The sequence below is a fragment of the Budorcas taxicolor genome, chromosome 10 (assembly GCF_023091745.1).
Source record: "Budorcas taxicolor isolate Tak-1 chromosome 10, Takin1.1, whole genome shotgun sequence".
Classification (NCBI taxonomy): domain Eukaryota; kingdom Metazoa; phylum Chordata; class Mammalia; order Artiodactyla; family Bovidae; genus Budorcas; species Budorcas taxicolor.
Window position 1 is genome coordinate 8,107,826 of NC_068919.1, and position 23,677 is coordinate 8,131,502.

The 23,677-nt window shown below is 42.2% G+C and overlaps 1 protein-coding gene across 1 annotated transcript in view; it reads left to right on the forward strand.

Moving 5' to 3' along the window:
• The window catches only part of IQGAP2 (IQ motif containing GTPase activating protein 2), a 258,660-nt gene that overhangs the window by 225,450 nt on the left and 9,533 nt on the right, over positions 1-23,677 (forward strand). The window contains exons 24-31 of the mRNA XM_052646137.1: positions 189-329; positions 676-760; positions 1,328-1,560; positions 4,062-4,194; positions 11,057-11,159; positions 11,689-11,830; positions 21,051-21,138; positions 23,065-23,277. Of these exons, the coding sequence (XP_052502097.1) occupies positions 189-329; positions 676-760; positions 1,328-1,560; positions 4,062-4,194; positions 11,057-11,159; positions 11,689-11,830; positions 21,051-21,138; positions 23,065-23,277 (1,138 nt within the window). The remainder of the gene's footprint in view (positions 1-188; positions 330-675; positions 761-1,327; positions 1,561-4,061; positions 4,195-11,056; positions 11,160-11,688; positions 11,831-21,050; positions 21,139-23,064; positions 23,278-23,677) is intronic.

Below are 23,677 nucleotides of genomic sequence, written 5' to 3' on the forward strand. Positions count from 1 at the left end.
AGGGTTCCCTGCAGGCGTGTGGGGTCTCCCCGCCCCTCCCTCCCCCGACAAGCGAGCATTTTGTCGTTGGAGCCGGTGGGCGAACCCCGATTCACCATACAAAGCTTGACTGGAGAACCAAAGGGGCAAGGATACAAATGCTTCTGCCTAGGCCCCCAATTAATGAGAAGCCCTTGTTGTGGTTTCAGCAACCTGCCCTACGACGTGACCACGGAGCAAGCGCTGACGTACCCGGAAGTGAGAGCCAAGCTGGAGGCCTCCATCGAGCACCTGAGAAGAGTCACCGACCAAGTCCTGAATTCCATCATCTCCTCGCTCGATCTGCTGCCGTAAGTCCTATACGTGGCAGCTTTCTCTTTCATTGCCGGAAGTTCTTGAAACGCCGTATAAAATAGACCCCAGTAGCAAAGACGGGTTTCCCTCTTACCATCTTCACGACTTTGGAAGTTTGCCTACCTGCGCGTTTTCAATTCATAGCTTCTGGGAAGAGGGAACGATAGAAAACAGTCCTCAGTTACGATCATTTGTGGCAGTCCTGTGATTCCGTCACCATCTCATTTTGTGTTTAATTTTATGAAAGCTGCTCGGCTTTAGTTGACGGGAACAATTGCAATGCGTTTCTTCCTCACTTAGCCTTTTTCCATTATTTTCTTTTGTCATCTGTTTTCCATGTAGTTATGGATTGAGGTATATAGCCAAAGTACTGAAGAATTCGATCCATGAGAAATTTCCTGATGCAACAGAAGATGAGCTATTAAAGGTAGATTTTTCAAGGGTAATCTCACCATAGCTTCTCTTGGGGGTAGGAGCCAAAATTACTAACACACCATTTTGTGAAGGCTTTCCCCTTGTATGGCTATTTATAATAAGCTGCAAGTCTTCTACTTCTAATGACTCTCAAGATTATTAACTATTATGAGGTTAATTGGGAGCTCTCAAACGTTATCAAGATTCTTTATATTAGAAAATTTGGGTGGCAATAGTATATTTTCACCAAAAATAAGTTTGTTAACTTTATTGGTAATGTGTGGTTATAGTCACTACCTTTACTTAACTGCTTGTTAGGATTCAGATCAGAAAATGATTTGCTATCTTGGGAAATGTCGATTCATATTAACTTTAAGAAAAACAACCACCACCACCTCCAGGGACTTCGCTTGGCGGTCCAGTGGTTAGGACTCCAAGATCTCACTGCCAAGGGTCCGGGTTCAATCCCTGGTCAGGGAACTACAATATCCCGCAGCCATGAGACCACAAAACAAAACAAAAACACTCCAAACTTGAGTTTTCTCTCTCAAAAATAGTCTCGTCTTCTGCCTCCCTCCAGATTGTTGGGAACCTCCTATACTACCGGTACATGAACCCAGCCATCGTCGCCCCAGACGGCTTTGACATCATCGACATGACAGCCGGAGGCCAGATCAATTCCGACCAGAGGAGAAACTTGGGGTCCGTGGCCAAGGTCCTGCAGCACGCAGCCTCCAACAAGCTCTTCGAAGGAGAAAACGAGCACCTCTCCTCTATGAACAGTTATTTATCCGAGACGTATCAGGAGTTCAGGTAAAAGGGGTCATTACCTTGGGAGAAGCTTGCAAGGTGGTGGACGGGAGTAATGTGTATTCTGTGCCCAGAGCTGAAGTTGGGAGTGAGGGCAGGAACCCCAGGGGGCTGCTTACATTTTTTTTTTCTTTTTTAATTATAAATTGTGTTAAATTTTCACCTGAGCATAAACCTCTTTTTTTTCCTTTTTTTTTATAAAGCCTTTTTAATTTTAATTTTATTTAGTCATTTATGTTTCTGGCCACACTGCACAGCATACAGGATCTTAGTTCCCCAACCAGGGGTTGAACCTGTACCCACTGCCTTGGAAGGGGCAGAGTCTTACCCGCTGGACCACCAGGAAAGTCCCTGCTTGCATTTCTTGTGCTGGTTGTCACTGTGAGAGAGAGGAAGCAGGGAAGATCAGGCCAAGTTCCCTCCGTCTGGTGTTCCCGATCCTACCCCTATACGCAGTGCCCCTGTTACATTGAGTCATCCCCATATGTATGATTTGTGCTTTGGACGAAAAGAAATATTTAATCATCTTGGTATGTTTAGGCTTGTGTGTGCTCACTCGGTCTTTGTGACCCTTTGGACTGTAGCCTGCCAGGCTCCTCTGTCCATGGGGTTTTTCCACGCAAGAATACTGGAGTGAGTTGCCATTTCCTTCTCCAGGGAATCTTCCCAACCCAGGGATCGAACCCCTGCCTTCTGCATTGCAGGAGGATTTTTTTTACTGCTGAGCCACTGGGGAAGCCCCCTAGGCTTGGAGTACTTAGAATTAAAAAAAGAATCAAAATAGCTACCTTCTACTTTTTTGAACTTGGAAAAAGGATTATGTTTTGTCTATTCAGGAAAACTTGCCTTATCTGCACCAAACAATGATAGGAAACTGAGCATTTGGTTTTGACAGGTGGGGAAAATCCAGCTGTTACACTTGTTGAGGATTGTGTGTGAATGTGTCCTGTGCTCACACATCTCTGAAATACACATATGAGACAGTTCTATTGATCATATGCTCTCCAAGTTCTATCACTGATGATTCCATGGGACGTGGGAGGAGGCGCGAGTCTCGGAGGCTCGTTTGCTCGCTCAGAAGCTCTCCAAGGAAGCACACTCCTCTTGGCATTCGTTTTCTCCTTTCTGTCAGTCAGTCATACAAGTGTGACATCCATGGAGCCCCAACTTGGAAAATAATAATTTTCTATTCCTCGGTTCTCCTCTAGATTAGTGATTTATCTGCTGACAGAGGTAGTTCATGAGCATTCATCTCTGTTTGGAATTTTTGGCCCTCTCGTGAAGAAATTCCCCCCAATCCTCTTATTATGAGAAACCTTGATTTTTCTCACACTGCTAATGTTAGATATCCTCACTGACTAAAAAAGTAACATCCATTTCTTGCGAATCTTTAGCTGCTCTTTTGTACTTGCTTTTTTGTTTATTCCTACTAAACACCAGTTTCCAACTCTTCTTCATTTAAAAGAAAAATCCAAAAGTCTCCCTTCATCTCCTAAATTCATCTTGGGTTTTTTCCCTCTTCCACTTATATTCATCCTTTGTGTCCCTTAGCAACCATGAAAGACGATCGGCAAGGGCGCACAGGGAGGCTGCTGTCCGTGGGACCATGGCTGCTGCCGGTTCCCCTCCCCGGGCCTTGGGGTGGGAAGGCAGGGCTCTTTCCGGTGGACGAGTCTTGGGTGCCCTTACGAGATACACCAAGGATACTTCAGGCATAGGAAACACACATTTATAGACTAAGATACCTTTTCTACCTGTGCTAAGAATCCCTCCTAAGCCATTATCGCAGCACACCTGGCTTTTCTGCATCTCTTGGTTGAAGTTTATGGTAGCTTAAAATGGCAGACTTTTGAACAGTCTGAGCACTGGAGGGCGGGGCCGTTGCATGTAGCTGTGTGCCTGGTCTTAACAGCCTTACAACTGTGGTCTAGATCAATTAAGAGCAGAGTAGGCTTTCCTTGCATTTTTGTCAAATTGGTAACAAACTCTGAAAGGCTGTTGAAGGCGCAGAAATTTGTGCTGATTAAAGTAGCAAATTTGATGTTACTAAAAAAAGTAGCATCATTTCTTATCATTCTTTATCTTCTCTTAGAACCTCTTTTGACTTCCTTTTTTTCTTTTAATTAATTGCTTAACTGCTTTTGGGGTTATTTTCTCTAAAAAGACTTGATTCTTAGAGAACATCAGTCTTGACACTTTTGTTTAGATTTCAGGGGGCATTTTTTAAATCATATTTTTTAAACGACATGCCCTTAGTTTGATTGCACTGGGTCCGTCACAAGGCCTGAGGCCTAACTGCTCTGTCTGTCCCTGTTTGAGGAGCTGGGTGCAATACCCAGAAACATGGACTCGGCTTTGCCGTCTAGAGTCAGCTCAGAAGGTGCTAGATTAGGTCCTCCAGTAAGTGCGGGAAAACGCAAAGCCCTCCCCATCACTGAAGAGCTCACCATTTTGATAAAACTTACTTACATATTTGACTCTAAATTTTTTTTTCCTTTTTTTAGGAAATATTTCAAAGAAGCATGTAATGTCCCTGAACCAGAAGAAAAGTTTAATATGGATAAATACACAGATGTGGTGACAGTCAGCAAGCCAGTCATTTATATTTCAATTGAAGAAATCATCAACACACATTCAGTAAGTGAGGCTGGAGGAGGGTCTTAGCAGTGGACCCGGGGTTCAGGCATCAATCTTGAGAATGTTTAGTTTCTGCAGAGAGTTACTGTGAGCATGCACTCCTGCTCGTGTTCTTAATCCTAAAAAACACACTATTTATTCCCGGCCCCTTATACACTGATGAACCTCCTCTTCCCGAAAAAGAAAAGTTCACTTTTGACGTGATACGTTTACTCCCTGATTCTTACGTGTTAGGAAAACTCCTTCTGCCGAAAAGGAACGTTTACTTCTTCCATGATCCATCTACAGTCAGATGGTGAAGGGCTTAAGCCCTGAGCAGGGGCAGTCCTGGTATTTTCTCCACCCACCAAGGCCATACTGCCTGAACCCCATGGTCAGTCTCTTCCCATTTCGGGAATTTGCTTTGCTATTCTAGCAATTTTTCTGGGGAAATAAGAATGTTCCCTCTCTTCTAAGGTTTGGACATAAAGAGAGAGGGAATAAACAGGCTGCTCTAGGTTGGGGAAAGAAGACTCCCACCCCCCAGCTCCAACAACAGCCACCTACAAAGAATCTCTTCTGTTGTCCTAGAAAACCCCATTTCTTAGAAGCAAGCAATTTCAGTCAGTGCTATGTCAGAGTGCCTCCCTCCTGTTCACACACACGACATCACCGTCAACCATAAGCCTGTATTAGGTGCATTTTAGGGGCAGGGCTGTTTTCTCAGTATTATGAGGTTCTTTGTTTAAGACCAAGCAGAACTTATTCTGAAGCAGCTAGGTTCTTAAAACATAATCTTTCCAAGAACAGTTCTGGAAATGGCTATGCTAAGCTAATACTAGATATCCTTGCAAGACCTACAAAATCAGAACCTGAGTTCTAACCAGACCGCAGGTGACTCAGACACAGACTAAAGGTCAGGAAGCCCCAGAGGTGGTTAAGGATACACCCAGCATCCGATTATACACACAACTGGGGAAAAGCACAACAAAGACACATCTCTAAAAGGTCTTGCCCTGTCCCCACCAAACCAAATATACTAACGAGCGGCAAAAATCGGCTGCCCCAAATTTCACTCTTTATTGTCAAACTCTTCTAAGTAACCAAAGTTTACATATGGGTTGGAAAGAAAGATTGGATCCACTTTTGATCTCCCCCTTTCAGGGCTGGGACAGGGAACCTTCCTTGAATTCCACAGCAAGCTCTCCATCAGTATTTTGAGTGACCCTAAACAAAAACAGTTCTGAAAGACCAGCTGAGGGACTGAGTGGATTGATTAAATAAAGAGGCTGTACTTGTTTTCCCTATATATAAACACCCCAAGTCAGCCAGCAGACATGTCCAGTAATACACCATTTGCAAAATAATTTCCTAACAAACAGATTGACTCATTCATATTTGGACCTCGACCCATTTGTCTATTTCAGTGGTAAAGTATTCATCTCAAAAAGAAAGTCCACATGTTGACTGCATGTATGCTCAGGACAATAGCCATGTAGGGGGAAAGGGCGATTCTTTCCCAAGGATAGCAGAGAGAGAACATTACTGTAATTCATTTAGACTATTACTCTTTAAAGAGAAGTAATCTGTTCCTTTTGTTAACAAGAATTAAAACCAGAATCCAATCCCAGGAAACAAGGCTTGTAACCGATTTGGAATTCCTTTCTGTGTGTGGTTGGAAGCAGATGTAATAATGTGGGAAAATGTAACTGCAGGGGAAGACGGTCCTTGTTTACCCTCTGTCTCCAGGCAGGAGACTCGGGCGTGGCAGCCACATGTCGGGCCAGACCTTTGGCCACATGCTCGCCCCTCGTGCCCTAAGGAACATGTAGAACCTCAAAATTAGCTCTTGAAGGAGACATTTCCAGGTTTTTTATGTTCTGTAGTTATCCGAATAGAGAGTAGAAGGTGGCTGCTAAATCGTCCCTTCCAGAGACAGCAGCCAAATCAGCTGTCCCCTCTCTTGAGAGAACAAGAATATAAATTGATTTGACCCACCTGGCTTTGTTTATTCTTGTCTTTGACTTACCCGCCCCCCCCCCCCCCCGCCGCTAAACATCCACTGTACCACCGTTCCAGATTTCACCATGTCTTTCTATCATCTCTAGTATTCATATAGCATCTTTCTTTAAACCCAACCATAGCAGAAAGACTAGCATGCCTTGCAGTGGACAGAAACTTTAAAAGTAAATAATGCAATGAAAACACAATAATTGAACATAGTTGCTTCCTGGAAGCTATGCACCTGAGGCTTCCTCTCCCTTTCTTAAAAACCCAATTTGTAAGTATCAGGGAATGTTATGGAAAATGCGACACTAAACAGATAACTCTCTCCTTTGCTAATCTTCATGATTAAAACAGAGTGGACGGACTTCCCTGGTGGCCCAGTGGTTAAGAATACAGGCTTCCGCTCCAGGGGGCACAGGTTTGATCAATCTTTGGTTGGGGAACTAAGATCCCACATCACCAAAAGCAAAGTATATATATAATTCTTTAAAAGAGAGAGAGAGAGTAGAAAGGGGAACTTCCCACATGGTCCAGTGGCTAAGACTCCGCCTGCCAGTGCAGGGGACACTTCAATCTCTGGTCCAGGAGGATTCTACATGCTTCAGGGCAGCTAGGCCCGCACAGCACCACCACTGAAGCCGGTGCCCCTGGAGCCTGGACTCCGCAACCAGAGAAGCCGCTGCAATGGGAAGTTCGCACCACAGCTAGAGAAAGCCTGTGTACCGCAAAACTAGAGAAAGCCTGTGTATAGCAAAGAAGACCAAGCACAGCCATCAGTAAATAAATAAATCTTTCAAAATATATACATATAAAACTCTTAGAAGAAAACATAGGAGTAAATCTTTGCAGCCTTGGATAGGCAGTGATTTCTCAGATATGACACCAAATATATAAGCCACAAAAAGAAAAAAGACACCCAGACAAAAAAGACATAAACTGGACCTCCTCAAAGTCAGAAACTTTTATGCTGTAAACATTGCCATCAGGAAATTGAGAAGACAACCAAGAAGATGGGAGAAAATAATTGCAGATAGTATATCTGTCAGAGAACTTGTATCCAGAATGTATGAAGAAAACCTTCAACTCAATGAGGAGATGAATAATCCGATTTTAAAATGGACCACTGAAAATAAAAATGGACAGCTGTGTCTCAAATGACACAATGAACATGGTGAAAAGGCAACCGACAGAATGGGAGAAAAACTTGCAAATCACCTGTCTGATTTAAAGTTAATATCCAGAATATGTAAACCAGTCCCACAAGCGAACAGCAACAGAAAGCAACCCAATTCTAAAGTGAACTAGAGACTTGAATCGATGTTTTTCCAAAGAAGACAGATGACTGACAAGCACATGAAGATGTTCAGCATCACTCATGTCTAGGGAAATACAGATCAAAACTGCAGTGATTTTGCCTCATTGTATAACAGAGACAGCCAATGAATCTGTCATTTGACTTGGGGAAAAAAACAACAACACACAAGATACCACCGTACACCCGGTATGGTGGCTACTATTAATATAAAAACAAAAACTGGAAAATATGTTAGCAAAGATATAGAAAAATTAGAACCCTGTTATACTATCAGTGGGAATGTTAAATGGTACAGCTGCTGTAGAAAACAATGTGATCGTTTCTCAAAAAAGTTAAGAACATATTCAGTTCTGGGTATATAGTCAAAAAGCAAAGTCAAAGACACTGTACCCTCCCGTTCATTGCAGCATTGTACAGTCGCTGAAAGGTGGAAGCAACCAAGTGTCCATTTATAGACAACGTGGTGTAGAAAAAATGTGATACAGACATACAACAGAATTTTATCCAGCCTTGAGTAGGAAAGAAATTCTGATGTTGCAGCATGGATAAACCTTGAGGATGTTACACCAAGTGAAGTAAGCCAGATGGAAAAAGGCAAATACTGTATCATTCCTCTTTATACAAGATACCTGGAGTAGTCAAATTCAGAGACAGAAAAGTGGAATGGTGGACTGGGAAGCTGTTGAATGGATATGGTTTCAGTTTTGCAAGATTAAAGAGTTACATAGATTGGAGGCACATTAATGTACTTAACACTACTGAACTGTACACTTAAAAATGGTTAAGATGGCAGATTTTGTGATCTGTATTTTACTATAATTAGAAAAAGATAAAAATAATTTTTTAAACAGGCAAATCATCTGAATAGAGATTTCTTTAAGGAAGATATACAGGCATCCTAAACACATGAAAGCTCAACGTCATGCTTGCATACTTAGTTGCTCAGTCGTGTCCACTCTTTGTGACCCCGTGGACTGGGGCCCACCAGGCTCCTCCGTCCATGGGATTTTCCAGGCAAGAATACTGGACAGGGTTGCCGTTTTTTACTCTGGGAAATCTTCCTGACCCAGGGATGGAACTCTTGTCTCCTGCATCTCCTGCACTGGCAAGTGGATTCTTTACCACTGAGCCACCTGGGAGCCCAGGCATGTGCTAACCATATCTCAGTAAAGCTGTTGAAAAAGAGAGATTAAAAATGGAAAAGACTAATTTTATCATATGATTCAGATTTTTGTTTTGTTAAGATAGTTACTCAAAACAACTGAAATATTTCCTATCACCAGGGGTACAGGTCTCATATTTTGGAAACATTGTTTTAATTTAATTCTAAATGAAAACAAAAGCAAATGTGTTGTCCTGGATGCTGCTGTTCCTGCAGTTATTATTTCCTCTAAGACCTGGCGAACACCCAGCAGTGTTACCATTGATCCTTTTTTTTCTATTGAATTCTGAAAGGAAGAACCAGCTGGTACATCTGAATCTCAGATGTATGGGCATCTCTGCCATCCCCACCCATGAAAGATCATTAATGCCAGACAGATTAAAATATCTAATAGTGAAGAAACTAGTCACAAAAGCCCACATATTATATGATCATATATATATATATATATATATATATATATATATATATATATATATAATATATACATATAAAAGGCCCAGAAGAGGAAAATTTGTGGAAACAAGGTTATTTTCAGATGACTGCTGAAAGATACAGAGTTTCTTTGGACAAGGGGTAAATGCTAAAACTGCTCTAAAATTGGTGTGATAGTGATTGCACAACTCTATGAAATATACTAATAAATGTTGAATTATACACTTTAAATGGGTAGATTGTATAGTATGTGAATTATATCTTAGTAAGTTTATTACTAAACATCTCCAAAAAATAAAATAGCTAATAGTGCTGATTTTTAAAAATATAACTATAGTTTTATTAAGAGATACGGAAATGCCCTTGCAGTTTGCTACCATGTTAGTCAAGAGACTTCTGCATTATTTTATATTCTTTTCCCCCAGCTTTGATTTTTTTTTCTCTTTTTTATTGGTGTGTAGTTGACTTACAATGTTATGTTAGTTTCAGGTATACAGCAAAGGTGATTCAGAATATATATGTATATTATTATGTATGTATATGTGTGTGTGTAAATAGGAAAAGGAGTACGCCAAGGCTGTATATTGTCACCCTGCTTATTTAACCCATATGCAGAGTATATCATGAGAAATGCTGGACTGGAAGAAGCACAAGCTGGAATCAAGATTGCCGGGAGAAATATCAATAACCTCAGATATGCAGATGACACCACCCTTATGGCACAAAGTGAAGAGGAACTAAAAAGCCTCTTGATGAAAGTGAAAGAGGAGAGTGAAAAAGCTGGCTTAAAGCTCAACATTCAGAAAACGAAGATCATGGCATCTGGTCCCACCACTTCATGGGAAATAGACAGGGAAACAATGGCTGACTTTATTTTTTGGGGCTCCAAAATCATTGCAGATGGTGATTGCAGCCATGAAATTAAAAGACACTTACTCCTTGGAAGGAAAGTTATGACCAACCTAGACAGCATATTCGAAAGCAGAGACATTACTTTGCCAACAAAGGTCCGTCTAGTCAAGGCTATGGTTTTCCAATGGTCATGTATGGATGTGAGAGTTGGACTATAAAGAAAGCTGAGCACCGGATAATTGATGCTTTTGAACTGTGGTGTTGGAGAAGACTTTTGAGAGTCCCTTGGACTGCAAGGAGATCCAACTAGTCCATCCTAAAGGAGATCAGTCCTGGGTGTTCACTGGAAGGACTGATGCTGAAGCTGAAACTCCAATACTTTGGCCACCTCGTGTGAAGAGTTGACTCATTGGAAAAGACCCTGCTGCTGGGAGGGATTGGGAGCAGGAGGAGAAGGGGACGACAGAGGATGAGATGGCTGGATGGCATCACCGACTCAACGGACATGAGTTTGAGTGAACTCCGGGAGTTGGTGATGGACAGGGAGGCCTGGCGTGCTGCGATTCATGGGGTTGCAAAGAGTCAGACACGACTGAGCGACTGAACTTACTAATATGTACGCACACATATATACACTCTTTCAGATTCTTTTCCCTTATAGGTTATTACAAAATATTGAGTATAGTTCCTTAAGCTATACAGTAGGTCCTTGTTGGTTATCTATTTTATATATAGTAGTGTGTGTATATTAATTCCCAGACTCCTAACTTATCCCTCAACTTTGACCTTTTATATAAGGTCAAAGAAGCACAGGGTTTAGGTGGAAGAAAACTGCCTCTTGACAGATTTTGAAGATTTTGCTGAAAGAGTGTCTATGAACGCCTTTCATAAAAGCTACATTTTCTTGATAAAGAGTATGCACTTGCCTCTAACATAAAATGCAAACTGGTTTCTCTGTGGTCTCTAATTTTAATAAATGTCAGACTTGAATTTAAGATTCAAGCAATATCAGAAGGAAGTTATCATGAAAAGTCAGGAAGAGAACTATGTAAATACGGTAGCCGTCGAGAATTGACTTGTATCTTTGTCTGTGTGTTGCTTTCTGCGTAAAGCTCTTGTTGGAACACCAAGATGCAATTGCACCTGAAAAGAATGACTTACTGAATGAGCTGTTGGAGTTGCTGGAAGAGGTCCCTAATGTGGAGTCTTTTCTTGGTAAGCTCGTCTTCCCTCTGGTTTGTATTTGGTTGGTTGGTTGGATGGTTGGTTGGTTTCCCTATCCTAGATCAAAAAATCTGATTTATTTAATACACAAGTTCATTTAAAGGATAATCGCTACACCAGCCCCTTTCTACATGAAGGACTCTACACGTCTTAGTATGCTCAATTATAAAGCAATTTAGTATTCTTGAAGCTCTATATATGTCAAAAAGGATTTGTCAATCATAAAGAAAAAGAGCAAAATTTACTAAAAGCTCCTTGTTATTTTTTCCAATGATATCTTTTATTGACAGTTCTCTTTCAGTAATTTTTTTCAAATTTTGAATATCAATGTCCTGTGCTATTTTAATGTTTAAAGATTTTTAAAAGCCACTGTAAGGATATTGGAATGTGGTTTTCTCTGATGACCATGATCTCCTGCTCAACTACCAAGCCCCATGTTTCCTACAGAACCTTTGTCTTCCATTGTTGATGCCACTGTCACAATCAGTGAATTGGAAAATAACAGCGCTTTATTCTGCAGGGGAAGGAGCTGTTGACCCTAATGACCCTGACAAGGTAAACACACTAAATCAACTCTCCAAGACTGAGATTTCCCTCTACCTGACCAGCAAGTACGACATAGGGGATGGTGAAGCTATAGATGGCCAAAGCCTCATGATCAAGTAAGTTTGGGGCTTAAAGAGCACACATTTCCATTTTCCCATCTTTTTAAGAAATGTCCTCTATGTACATATCTCTGGCTGCACTGGGTCCTCATTGTTAGGCAGAGGCGTTCTCTAGTCGCAGAGCGAAGGCTTCTCTAGTCGCAGAGCGAAGGCTTCTCTAGTCGCAGAGCGGCGGCTTCTCTAGTCACAGAGCGCAGGCTCCAGCACCCGGCTTCAGTAGCTGCAGATCGTGGGCTCTGGAGTCTGGGGTCAGCAGTTGTGGCGCGTGCACTGAGTTGCCCTACAGCCTGTGAGATCTTCTAGACCAGGGATCAATCCGGTGTCCCCTGCGTTGGCAGGCAGATTCTTAACCACTGGGCTTCTGTGGTGGCTCAGATAGTGAAGAATCTGCCTGCAATGCAGGAGACCAGGGTTCGATCCCTGGGTTGGGAAGATCCCCTGGAGAAGGGAATGGCTCCCCACTTCAGTATTCTGGCCTGGAGAATCCCATGGACAGAGGAGCCTGGCGGGCTACAGTCCGTGGGGTCACAAAGAGTCAGACGTGACTGAGAGACTAACCCTTTCACTTTTTCTAAACCTCTGGACCACCAGGGAGTCCCAATTATGCATCTTAAACCGTGCAAATTCAATTGGACTAAATTTTCAAGTCATTTTTAAATATTGAAATGTTGTTTGTCATTTTAGTCGTTGTGTCCAATTCTTCTGCAACCCCATGAAGTGTAGCCCACCAGGCTTCTCCATCGGTATTTCCCAGGCAAAAATCCTGGAGTGGGGAGCCCTTTCGTTCTCCGGGGGATCTCCACATCTCTTCACTGGAGGCGGATTCTTTGCCACTGAGCCACCAAGAAAGCCCAAATATTGAAAAACAGTGTGTTTATCCATCAAAAATCTAACCAGGAATAAATGGAGTCTTTATAATTTGAGAGACCTAAATATTATAATATTTTCTAAAGCTTATCTTGTTTTTTAGTTTTCCTGGTAATAATTTGAGTCCTTCCCTTTAAGAAATGATTAAATCAGCCTATGAAAGTCCTCAGGTAGCTGAAAGGAAATAACTGTTCCAGGGGTCAAAAGAACAAGGAAGTTCAAGGAAATACCTTGTACCTAATTTATTTTCTGGTAGAAAGCATTAACGTAAAAGTCACACACAGTAAGATATAATGCTGTTCTCTGACTTATTAGACATCTTTTCTATTAAACTAAGCCTAGATAGCTTGACCAACTTTGACTTTATTTATAGTCAACTCCCTGTCCTTGAAGATTTCACATGAAGTTTTCATACCCTTAATACTGTGCTTTTTCTGTCAAGGCCTCGAAGACATTGTACATCAGTCCTTTACATTCAGAGTAAGAGAGAACAGTCCACCACCATGAACTGAAATGTCATAAACTAAAGCCAGGGGCTCACCCAGCATACAGTTTTTAAGAACTAATAGAATCAAATGGATTTGTATTAGCACATTAGAACAGTTGTACATTGGGCTGAGGTAGAAAATGGAAGTGGGAAACAGGGGCAAAAGGAAATAGACATTTAAATAATACTTTACATGTGACTGCCAAGTTACATGTCCTGAGTTCTGAGGTTGTTTTCATTGGCAGCAGGAGCTTTCTCTTCTGCAGGAGCTTTCTCTTCTGCCACTGACATGCCTCAGACAGCACTCATTTCTAGTTGATTTTTTTCCAGATATTCAATCCTATGAAAATGGCAAAAAAAAAAACACAAAAAACGCTTAACTCAGTGTGCTCTGTAGCAGTACATACATATGTGCTTCTTCTGCTAGGCTTGCTTATTTTGTGCTCCAGTTATCTCTAAGGCTCTGGTCGTTCAGATAGCCAAATACTTGAGTTTCAACCTGTGTCAATGGCACTGGGCTTGAAGTTGAGGACCTGGTGAGCAGATCATTTAAGAGTGCCTGCCTTCAGGGGTCTGCAGTGTGATGGATAGCACTGCTCATCTGCAGGACCCAGGACAGACTGCAGGACTCTTGCACAACCTTGGCCTCATTAGAGTTGAAGGCCATTGCTTTCAACTACTGGTGACCAAGTCAGATTGCACTTGCAGGGAGAAAACTTGGGACAGGGCAACGGAGCAAAAAGGGAGAAGACTGTGGAGGCCGCTTCCTGGGCCCCTCTGAGCGTGTGCCAATTGCAGAGGTAACTGGAGACACAGATGGTGTGGTTCCACCATGGAAATTCAATCAGGCCAGTTATCCTATGATCTCATAAGCTTTGTCTTTTAGAAGTAAGAGGAGGAAATTTTTTCATAATTAGTTTTGTCTGGTATTTGAACGCCATTTTGTAAATGCAATCAGCTCAAATGCTGGCATTAACGAATGGAAGATCATGACTGGGATGGTCTCAAATATCAGACAGCCTGAACATCAGGTATATTTATACTCATTTCTGAATACGAGTCACCACATCTCTGCAAATTTGGGAAATTCACTTTTTGAAAGCGAAACCATGGAAGTCAGCCCTGTTGGGAGCAGTACATCCTGGCCAGGAAGGCCTGGTGCGTTCCTCAGCCTTCTCAGCCCCTGTGTGGGTCCGCCTCGCCCGTCTCCCGCACAGTGCACCGGACACAAGTACTGTCTGCTCTTTAGTCCCCATACAGAGTGGAGCCAGCCAGCGGCTTCGTGCATGTACTTTTGCATTTTGTGGTGAAATACAATGTAAAAGTTACCATCCTAACCTTTTTTAAAATTAACTTTTATTGGAGTGAGGTTGCTTTACCCGTTCCAACTTTTCTTTCCCAAAGTATTAGTTTTCTATTTATGTGGCTGCCCCAGGTCTTACGTTGCGGCACGTGGCATCCTCTGTCCTCATGGTAGCGTGCAAGATCTTTAGTTGCAGTATGTGGGACCTAGCTCCCTGGCCAGGGATGAACCCGTGCCCCGTGCCTCAGGAGCGTAGCATCTTAGCCACTGGGCCACCAGGGAAGTCCCCCATTCTATCCTTTTAAATGTACAAGTTGGTGGCGCTTAATACATCCAGAATGTTGTGCAAGCTTCGCTACTATCTAGTTCCAGAATATTGTCATCACTCCCAAAGTGACCCCCTACTTTAAATAGTCATCTCTGGGGTACCTTTTCAGACCCTGCTCTCCAGTCCTGGAAATCACTAATCTGTTTTCTGTCTCCATGAACCTGCCTATTCTGGAAATTTTGTATAATTGGAATTATACAAGATGTGGCCTTTTGCATCTGGCTTCCTTTATTGAGTGTGGTTTTGGCTGAATAATATTCCATTGTATGGATATACCATAGTATCATGGATATTTGGGTTGTTGTTACATTTTGGTGATAGGGAATAGTACTACCGTAAATATTTATACACAACTTTGTATTTGAACACTTATTTTCAGTTCTTTGGGGTGTATACTTAGCAGTGGAATTGCTAGGTCATATGGTAGTTCTGTTTTGAGGAACTGCCAGACTTTTTTCCCACCAAGGTATGAAGGTTTCAGTTTTTCCATAATTTGCCATAATTTATTTTCTGTTTTGTTTTGTTGTTATAGCCATCCTAGTGGGCATGAAGTAGTATCTCATTGTGGTTTTGACTTGCATTTCCCTAATGATTAGTAATGTTTAGCATCTTTCCTTGTGCTTATCAGTCATTTCTATGTCTTCTTTGTAGAACTGTCTGTTAAAGCTTTTTGCCCATTTTTAAGCTTGATTTTTACCTTTTTGTTGCAGAGTTGTGAGAGTTCTTAAATGTTCTGGATAGTAAATCCCTATCATATATATGATTTGAAAACATTTTCCCCCCTTCTGGGAGTTGTCTTTTTTATTCTCTTGGTATAGTCCTTTTTTGTAGAAGAAGTTGTTTAACTTAACGAAGTGCAGTTTATCTATTTTTTGCTGTTTATTGTGCTTTTGGTGTCATATGAGAATTCATTGCGCAATCCAAGATCATGAAGATTTACTTCTACGTTTTTTCCAAGCGTTCCATAGTTTCAGCTTTTACAGCTATGATCCCTTTTGAGTGAATTTTTGTGTGTGGTGGAAGGTTAGGATCCCAAATATTCTTTAGCACATGGATGTCCAGTTTTCTACCATTATTCCTTAAAGAGACTAGTCTTTCTCCATTAAATGGTCTAGACCCTTGTCTAAAGCTGATCCACCATGCATGTATGGTTTGTCTAGACTCTGAACTCTATTCCATTGATCTGTATGTCTGTCCTTACGCTAGTACCACACTACATTTATCACTGTAGCTTTGTAGTAAGTTTTGCAATTGGGAAGTATGAATCCTCCAACTTGTTCTTTTTCAAGATTCTTTTGGCTGCCTGGGGTTCCTTGGAACTGTCAGATCAACTTTTCCATTTATTTGAAAAAGACTATTGGGCCAGTGTTTTAATAGATTCAATAATTTACTGCATTCACTGGCCTCTAGGGTCTTGAAAGCCTTCCTCTGGGCATACTTTGAGATCCTAGCCTTGGCGGAGCCCTTCACTAAACAGCCAGTGCTCATTGTGGATAACAACTGGAAGACTGACCAAGTAGCCTTCTTCAGAAGCGGAATTTGGGTGTTGCCCAAAACAGTCGGTAGAGTTCACTCCATGATGTGAAGCAAGCCTTAGTTCCAAATACATTATGCCTTACGCATATATTTCAAAATCTATTACTAACAGATAATTATAAAAGATGTCATTGATGGGGGGCTTGGAGACTGTCTAATCTGAGTCTTTCTCTTTGAGGTGAGGAAATTAAATTCTAAGATAATGGGAAGCAAGTAGCTAGTCGCTGACATGCTTTATATCACAGGCCATTGATATTCAGTTAATGTACACTTCGAAACAGGCTTCCCTGCTAGCTCAGCTCGTAAAGAATCTGCCTGCAGTGTCAGTCTGGGATATTGCCATTTTGAAAATATTACCAAGCATGTGCTTAGTCGCTCAGTTTTGTCCAACTCTTTGCAACCCCATGGACTGTAGCCCACCAGGCTCCTCTGTCCATGGGATTTTATTGGGCAAAAATATTGAAGCGCATTGCCATTTCCTCCTCCAGGGCATCATCCCGACCCAGGGATGGAACCCGAGTCTCCTGAACTGGCAGGCAGATTCTTCACCACTGCACCACCTCATTACCAAGCATGGTGGTATTAAAAGAGCAAACAGAAAAGCCTGGCTGGGGAGTCCTAGAAAGACCCGGGATTACAGCCCCAATCTCACACATTAGCAGCTGGACTCTGATCAGATCACCTAAGCATTGTATCCATTAAACGGAGAGGAGGGGATGGGGACAAGAGGGCTCTGATGAGTGAATGAGGTCACACAACGACACCTTGTAAATTATAAAGAACTGTACAGTTGTAAATCCCTCTTATTATAACTTTTGATTTAACTTATAGTATGTGATCCTTTTGGCCTTTATTAAGCTTGTGTTTCTGTGGAAGTATGTGTGTATAAGTAGAAAGCATTGTTTGTGGCTTTTACTCATACTTAACTGCCTGAGTGCTTGTTATCTCTTGAGAATTTTTTTCCTATCACATAATTCAGTTTAGGCATCTGTCATCCAGTTGAAAGATTTCCTTGGTTTTGGTCCAAACTGGCATGAGCAGTTAAGTGGCTAAGGGGATTTGAGGCCTGGTGATAAAAATGTGTAATCACCTGATTTTTAGCTTCCATCAACACCAATTCCTTTTCAACCCTGGGCACATTGTAAGGCAGGCGGCAGACTGGCAGGCTCAGGAATGGTCCTGGCCAGGGTATAATAACAGACACCCTTTGAATGCAATGGCCGAACCTAAGGGACCACACCAGTATACAAGCACCGTGCACTCTCATTTATTGACCGTGGGATTTGAGTGGAGCTATGACAGATAAACTCCCTGGTGTATTTCATTTTTTCTTAACTTTACTCATTCCAGGAAGAAGGCAGAGTCCTTGATTCGATTGGCTTGTCTCACCTGTTGTTTGAACATCCATGGGGCCAAAACGTTAACTAGTAGATTCATGCTGGTCAGACCATATCCGGCATATTGTGTTTGCATTAAGGTGGTGGTGGGGGAACGTGGCATAAATTATTGGCTAACTGAAGTGTGGGCAGGACTAGAAACTCTCTAACTCCTGTGGTGAAAAGGCTTAAGGAACTGAGGGGTTTCGCTTGGGAAAAAGAACAGTGGTAGCAGAAGGGATGAAGACAGTCCTGGCAGCCTCTGCAGGTTGGTGCGGGGCTGATGATGAGGAAAGGGAATTCAGCTTGTTCCCTGCAACTCTAGAAAACAGAATGCAAGCTTCTATAACAATGGAGCTCCTTAGGGCTTAGCTGACTCATTTATAAAACCAGGGATTGGACTGTTGCCCAAAGGTCCCCCTCAGCGCTGACATCCTGTGACTCACTGGGTCCAGTGAGTGGACTGCACTGGAAGGCAGGCCTCTCTGAGTGGGCTTCGTGTTCAGGAATGGGCTGCTCCAGTGCTGTGCATCTCAGAGGGTTTAATGTGAGCCACACGGGTACTTTTAAATTTTCTGGAAGCCATTTTTTAAAAAGGAATAGGTGAAGTTAATTCTAATATGTTAATTTACCCCAATATATCCAAAATATTGTTACTTCAATATGGAATCAGCATAAAAAATTATTAGTGGTATATGACACATTCCTTTTTTTCATAATGAGCCTTCCAAACTTGGACATGAGTTTTAGCAAATTCAGGGAGATAGTGAAGGACAGGGAAGCCTGGTACGCCGCCGTCCATGGCATCACAGAGTCAGACACGACTGAGCGACTGCACGACAGCAAAATGATACAGTCCATTTTCATCCTGAGCCTTCTAAATCTGGTGTGCGTTTGGCACTTACTGCATATCTCAGTGTGGACCAGCCATGTGTCAAGCGCCCACTGGCCACCTATGACCAGTGGCTGTCATCGTGGGCAGTATTCGATGCTTTAGTGACCACGCGAATGCTGACTACACGTCAGACTCTAAGGAGGGGATGTACGTGCATCTTTGTTTCAGTCCTGAGAGAGTTCCATTATGTAAATAGGAAGGAAAAAAAAAAGAAAAAACATCTCCAAGGACTTTATCATTTGCACAAGTCCATACACTTAGTAGGCAGCTCCCTGGTTCGACCTTAGATCTGTCTGACTCCAGCGTCTTTAACCATTAGGCATACTGCAGGGCGAGGGAGTGATTTCTCTGTCATGAAACTGGACAGTTATTTACATGTAAGAAGTCTGGGGTGAAACTTTGGGAATAGATTCCAGTAGAAGCCTGACCTAAAATAGAATTTCAAGAGAAAGGCTGTGTGGACAGTTTGTCCTCCAGGCACTCCCGAGCAGATAAACATTCTCTGTCCCTACAAGGGCACATGTGAGTGACCCTGGTCATGCTGGTCCTCAGATAGCTTCTCTAAAGAGTTTCCTGGAATCATATATCATCAGTCATTCCTAGAAGATTATTTCAAATAAGTTAACATTTTTTAAAATCACCCAGAGCTTTTGTTTCTAACCGGATGTTTCCATTTAGGATATTTATAATGATGACTGGAGGGGGGAGCCGAGTGGGGAAGGAGATGATAGATTCTTGGCTCTCAGGAGCCAGGGCTGTCTCGCACATGGCTGGAATGAGCTGTGTGTCCACCTCTGACTCTAGGGCAACATTTCTCTGCATTCCCAGACAGCTCGAAAATCCCCAGTGAAAGCTCATGGGCCAGAGGAAATGGTTGTGATCATTGTTCTCATACAGACTTAAATAAGAAAGGAGAAAAATAATGGTTACAGATGGCTTTGTTGGATTTTATCCTATTTGCAAGAATAATATATCTGCAGTTCCCTTTGAGAGTTTCCTCTTGTCCTTTGGGAGCAGTTCCCCGTCCTGGGGATTCAAAACATGAATGATGTTTTCTTTTCCTTTTCCGACTTTCATGCTGTGTGAATATTTCCTGCTGGTAGGTGAGGAAGAAATTCATCATCCCGTGATACCATGTAATGCCTTGAGAGGAACTGAGCTTCAGCACAAAAAGAATGAAACTTCAGATGTTGGTTAGACATGTTTGTAATTTAAGGCGACTTCTGTTTATGTTCCGTTTTTTTTTTAAGGGACACAGTGTCCAATAATGTTCCTGCTTATGTAAAAGGGAGCATGCTTGACCATTTACCTTTTACATTAAAGTCTTAGGACATAGTTACATAACCTGATCTTTAATTGGGAAAGGATGGCTGATTATCCTAAAGAACACATATGAAAAAATACATAGTTTTGGCACTGACAGAGTGGGTTTCCAGCTCTTGTTACCAAGCAGCTCTCTTGTTCTCTCCCACCTGAGGCCAGGGACCTTCACCGATGGGTTAGTCCCACCACCAGATCCGAGGTTCCCAACCACCCCTCCTCCAGGCTGCTGAGTCATCCGGCAGCCAGAGCCTTCACAGCCCACACGGGACTTGCACTCCCACTGGCCTTCACAGTGTTTCATAACATTCTTAGAGCATCAACAGAAACAGCTGGTCTGGCTCCCAGTAGCTTATGATGTTTTCAACAGGCTCAGAAGTTTAAATGTTATTAAAGTCAGGACATTAGATATTATTGCTGCTCCTTCCAGAGTGATGAGCCCAGTTGTTCCTCCTGGTCATCAGAAAGTAGTCTCAGTCTGAAAAGAAGAAAAGGGGGACTTCGCTGATGGTCCGGGTGGTTGAGACTCCGAGCTTCCACTGCGGGGGCCACGGGCTCCATCCCTGGTTGGGGAGTTAAGATCCCACCGGCTGCCACAGCATGGCCCCAAAGCGCAGATGAAATTGAAAACGAGAAAGTAGTTACAACACACTTGTGCCCAGGATACTGACATTGTAATCTGACGTGTCCAACTCTGAGTGAGCCTGTGGGCCGTAGCCCACCAGGCTCCTCTCTCCGTGGGACTCCCGGGCAAAACTACCGTAGAGGGTTGCCATGCCCTCCCCCAGGGGATCTTCCCTACCCAGGGATCGAACCTGGGTCTCTTAACGTCTCCTGCATTGTCAGACAGGTTCCTTGCCACTAGCACCACCTGGGAAGCCCCTGTAATCTGATGGCCTCAAGCATATAAAACCCAGACTTTGATTATCAAGCATTCACAAACTTTGGGGGAGCCTTAAAGCAGACATCCTGAAGTTCTGCGAGACGCTTTCATTTTTAAGGATTCTCTTTGAAGCTTCATGTTTGCACTGCCTCAGGAGAAACACATTTTTGTGCATCAAGACTGCCGTCTGAAAGCCTGTCTCTCCTTTCTCTGTTTTGTAAGGACCAAAAAGCTGATCATTGACGTGATCCGGAACCAACCAGGAAGCACACTGACAGAGATCTTAGAGACACCAGCAAGTACAAAACAGGTAATTGACCTTTAGAGTGTAAATAATAAGTACCTTAGATATGTGTTGATTTTAGTAACAGACCTTTGTGCCACTTGTTTGCTGTTATCTCAGAGAAACTGTCTGACACAGTTTGGAAGTAAAACTTTCAGTGAACTGACTTCAATTATTATAGAAAATCCATGGAATATCAACGGAAATGAAATAGGAAAATACGGCACTGAATTTATACTAAATAATCTTATCCTAGACTAGAAGATTAGTTCTGGGTGTTTCAGAGCCTCTGAATGTTCATGGTAAATTTTGAACAGTGAGTGTAGGGAACAAAGGGGAAAAAATTGGACTGCTTAAACATGAAGACTACTCATCGCCATGGTAGGCAGATAAGCCACTTAAGGAATTGTTCTGGTCAACAGGATATAGAAAGATACCTTTCATATTTTGTGTTTTTGCCGACTTGAAGAAATGAACAGGTGCCTTACTCATTAAAACTGTTCTTCAAATGCTTCGGAAGCCAACATCTTGAGTCCATTAGATCAGAGCACCATTATCCTGGTGTAAATGAAGTTTCATAACAATCTTGCATTAAACTTTTATCAGCATCCTTTAAAATGTATCATTATTTAGTTTGTTCTGAATTAATTTCAGTTTTATTACTTTAGTTTCAATGATTGCCACTCCCTAAACAAACACTAACAAGATTATCAATTTAGTTACCTCTTTGTACTTTTGTACGTTTTTGAACTTTAGCTGGGTTACACATGATTTTCCTGAATCATTCTTAATTTAATTGGTTGTGAAGAAATCGTTATGTCATGGTTTTTAATAAAAGTATATATAACCAAAGCGGGTAGAGTATAGTACTGAGTATGAGAATTTAAACTCTTAATATTTTATTAAGAGTATTTTCTTTCCCCCCAAATGTGGCATAGTCACTAAGAGTGCAGACTTCCAAAATCAAATGTAGCTCCATACCTCCTCACTGTGTAAGGCTAGGCACCTAGAAATATTTCTGTGCTTCAGTTTCCTCAACTGTAAAATGGGAATGATAATAATAGCACCCAGTTCAGGAGTAACTCAGTTAAAACATGTTAAGTGAGTAGAAAAATATCTGTCATATACTAAATGCTCAGCAACATTGGCTGCTACCGTTGTTGTTTCCTACTGACCTGGCTTACTGTCCCTGTATCCTCCGGGTTGATCTGTCTTTCCTGTGTGTAATAACATTTACAGTCAGCCTCTGTCTACTATGCCAACCAATTTTCTAGTACAGTGACATGTGAAGATCACTAGTCTCTTGTATAGTTTTTTTAAACAAACTATCCAAACTGTTTTGATTCATTCATTTACTCACCATTTATTTGGAAACATATTTTGTGCTAGCGTACTCTTAATTTCTTTGGTTCAAAGAAACCCTGCAGATTTCTCAGAGTTCATAGTTGGAGAATGATTGCCTTTCCAGGACAAAGGTCTCTGCCTGCCTTCGCGGCTTATGAATGGCTGTAAATATGGCTCGTGTGTGAGCGTTTAACTGGGTTCTGGATCTCCAGGGTTCTCGTGGCCACGTTTTAATGGATAATCTAGTTTTAATTTTCTCAACTGGACTAGCCTGTCCAATACTGAAATCCTTCCATCCAGGGAGTTATAAAATGCTGGTTATCCCTTGTAATACATCTGTTACTAAGATAACTCGTCACATTAACCATAAAATAACGATTTAGAATTTTGCTCAGGGTAGGCCTGCTTCCACTGCTCTGGTTTTTAGGAAAACAAAGTAATTCCTTGCCGAAGACCTGCCACAAAACCCCTGGGGAACATGTGGTTAAGGTCTCCGGACCTTGGCTTGAGGACCTCTTTCATTTTGATGTTGGTTTACCTTGTGCAGCTTCTGAACCTGTGGGGTCAGGACATCTGAGATAAATCAACATCTTGATGTTCCCTTTCCAGGAGACAGATCATGCCTCAGACATGGTGACCCGTGCAGTTTTAGATTCCAGGACTCCTGAAGACATGAAGCAGGGCCTGTCTATGGTTGAAGATGCGCAGCTGCCCCTCGAGCAGAAGAAGAGGAAAATCCAGAGGAATCTTCGGACATTGGAACAGACTGGACACGTGTCATCCAAAAACAAATACCAAGACATTCTCAATAAGATTGCCAAGGTTGTGGGGAAGAGTATTCTTTCTGCTTTGCGTTAAGTTCAATTCAGTTCAGTCAGTCAGTCGTGTCCGACTCTTTGCGACCCCATGAACCGCAGCACGCCGGCCTCCCTGTCCATCACCAGTTCCTGGAGTCCCCCCAAACTCATGTCCATCAAGTCGGTGATGCCCTCCAACCATCTCATCCTCTGTGCTAATCATTGCTCACATGCTGGGACTCAGTAGGTGACATGAAGGATTCATAGTTATATACATATGGTTCCTGTCCTCCTCAATATTACAGATTTTTTAAGGTTTCAAAGCAGTTGATGACTTTTAACAGAGAATAACCACAACTCCCCCCAATTAAGGGGCTTCCCAGGTGGCCCATTGGTAAAGAATCTGCCTGCCAATGCAGGAAACA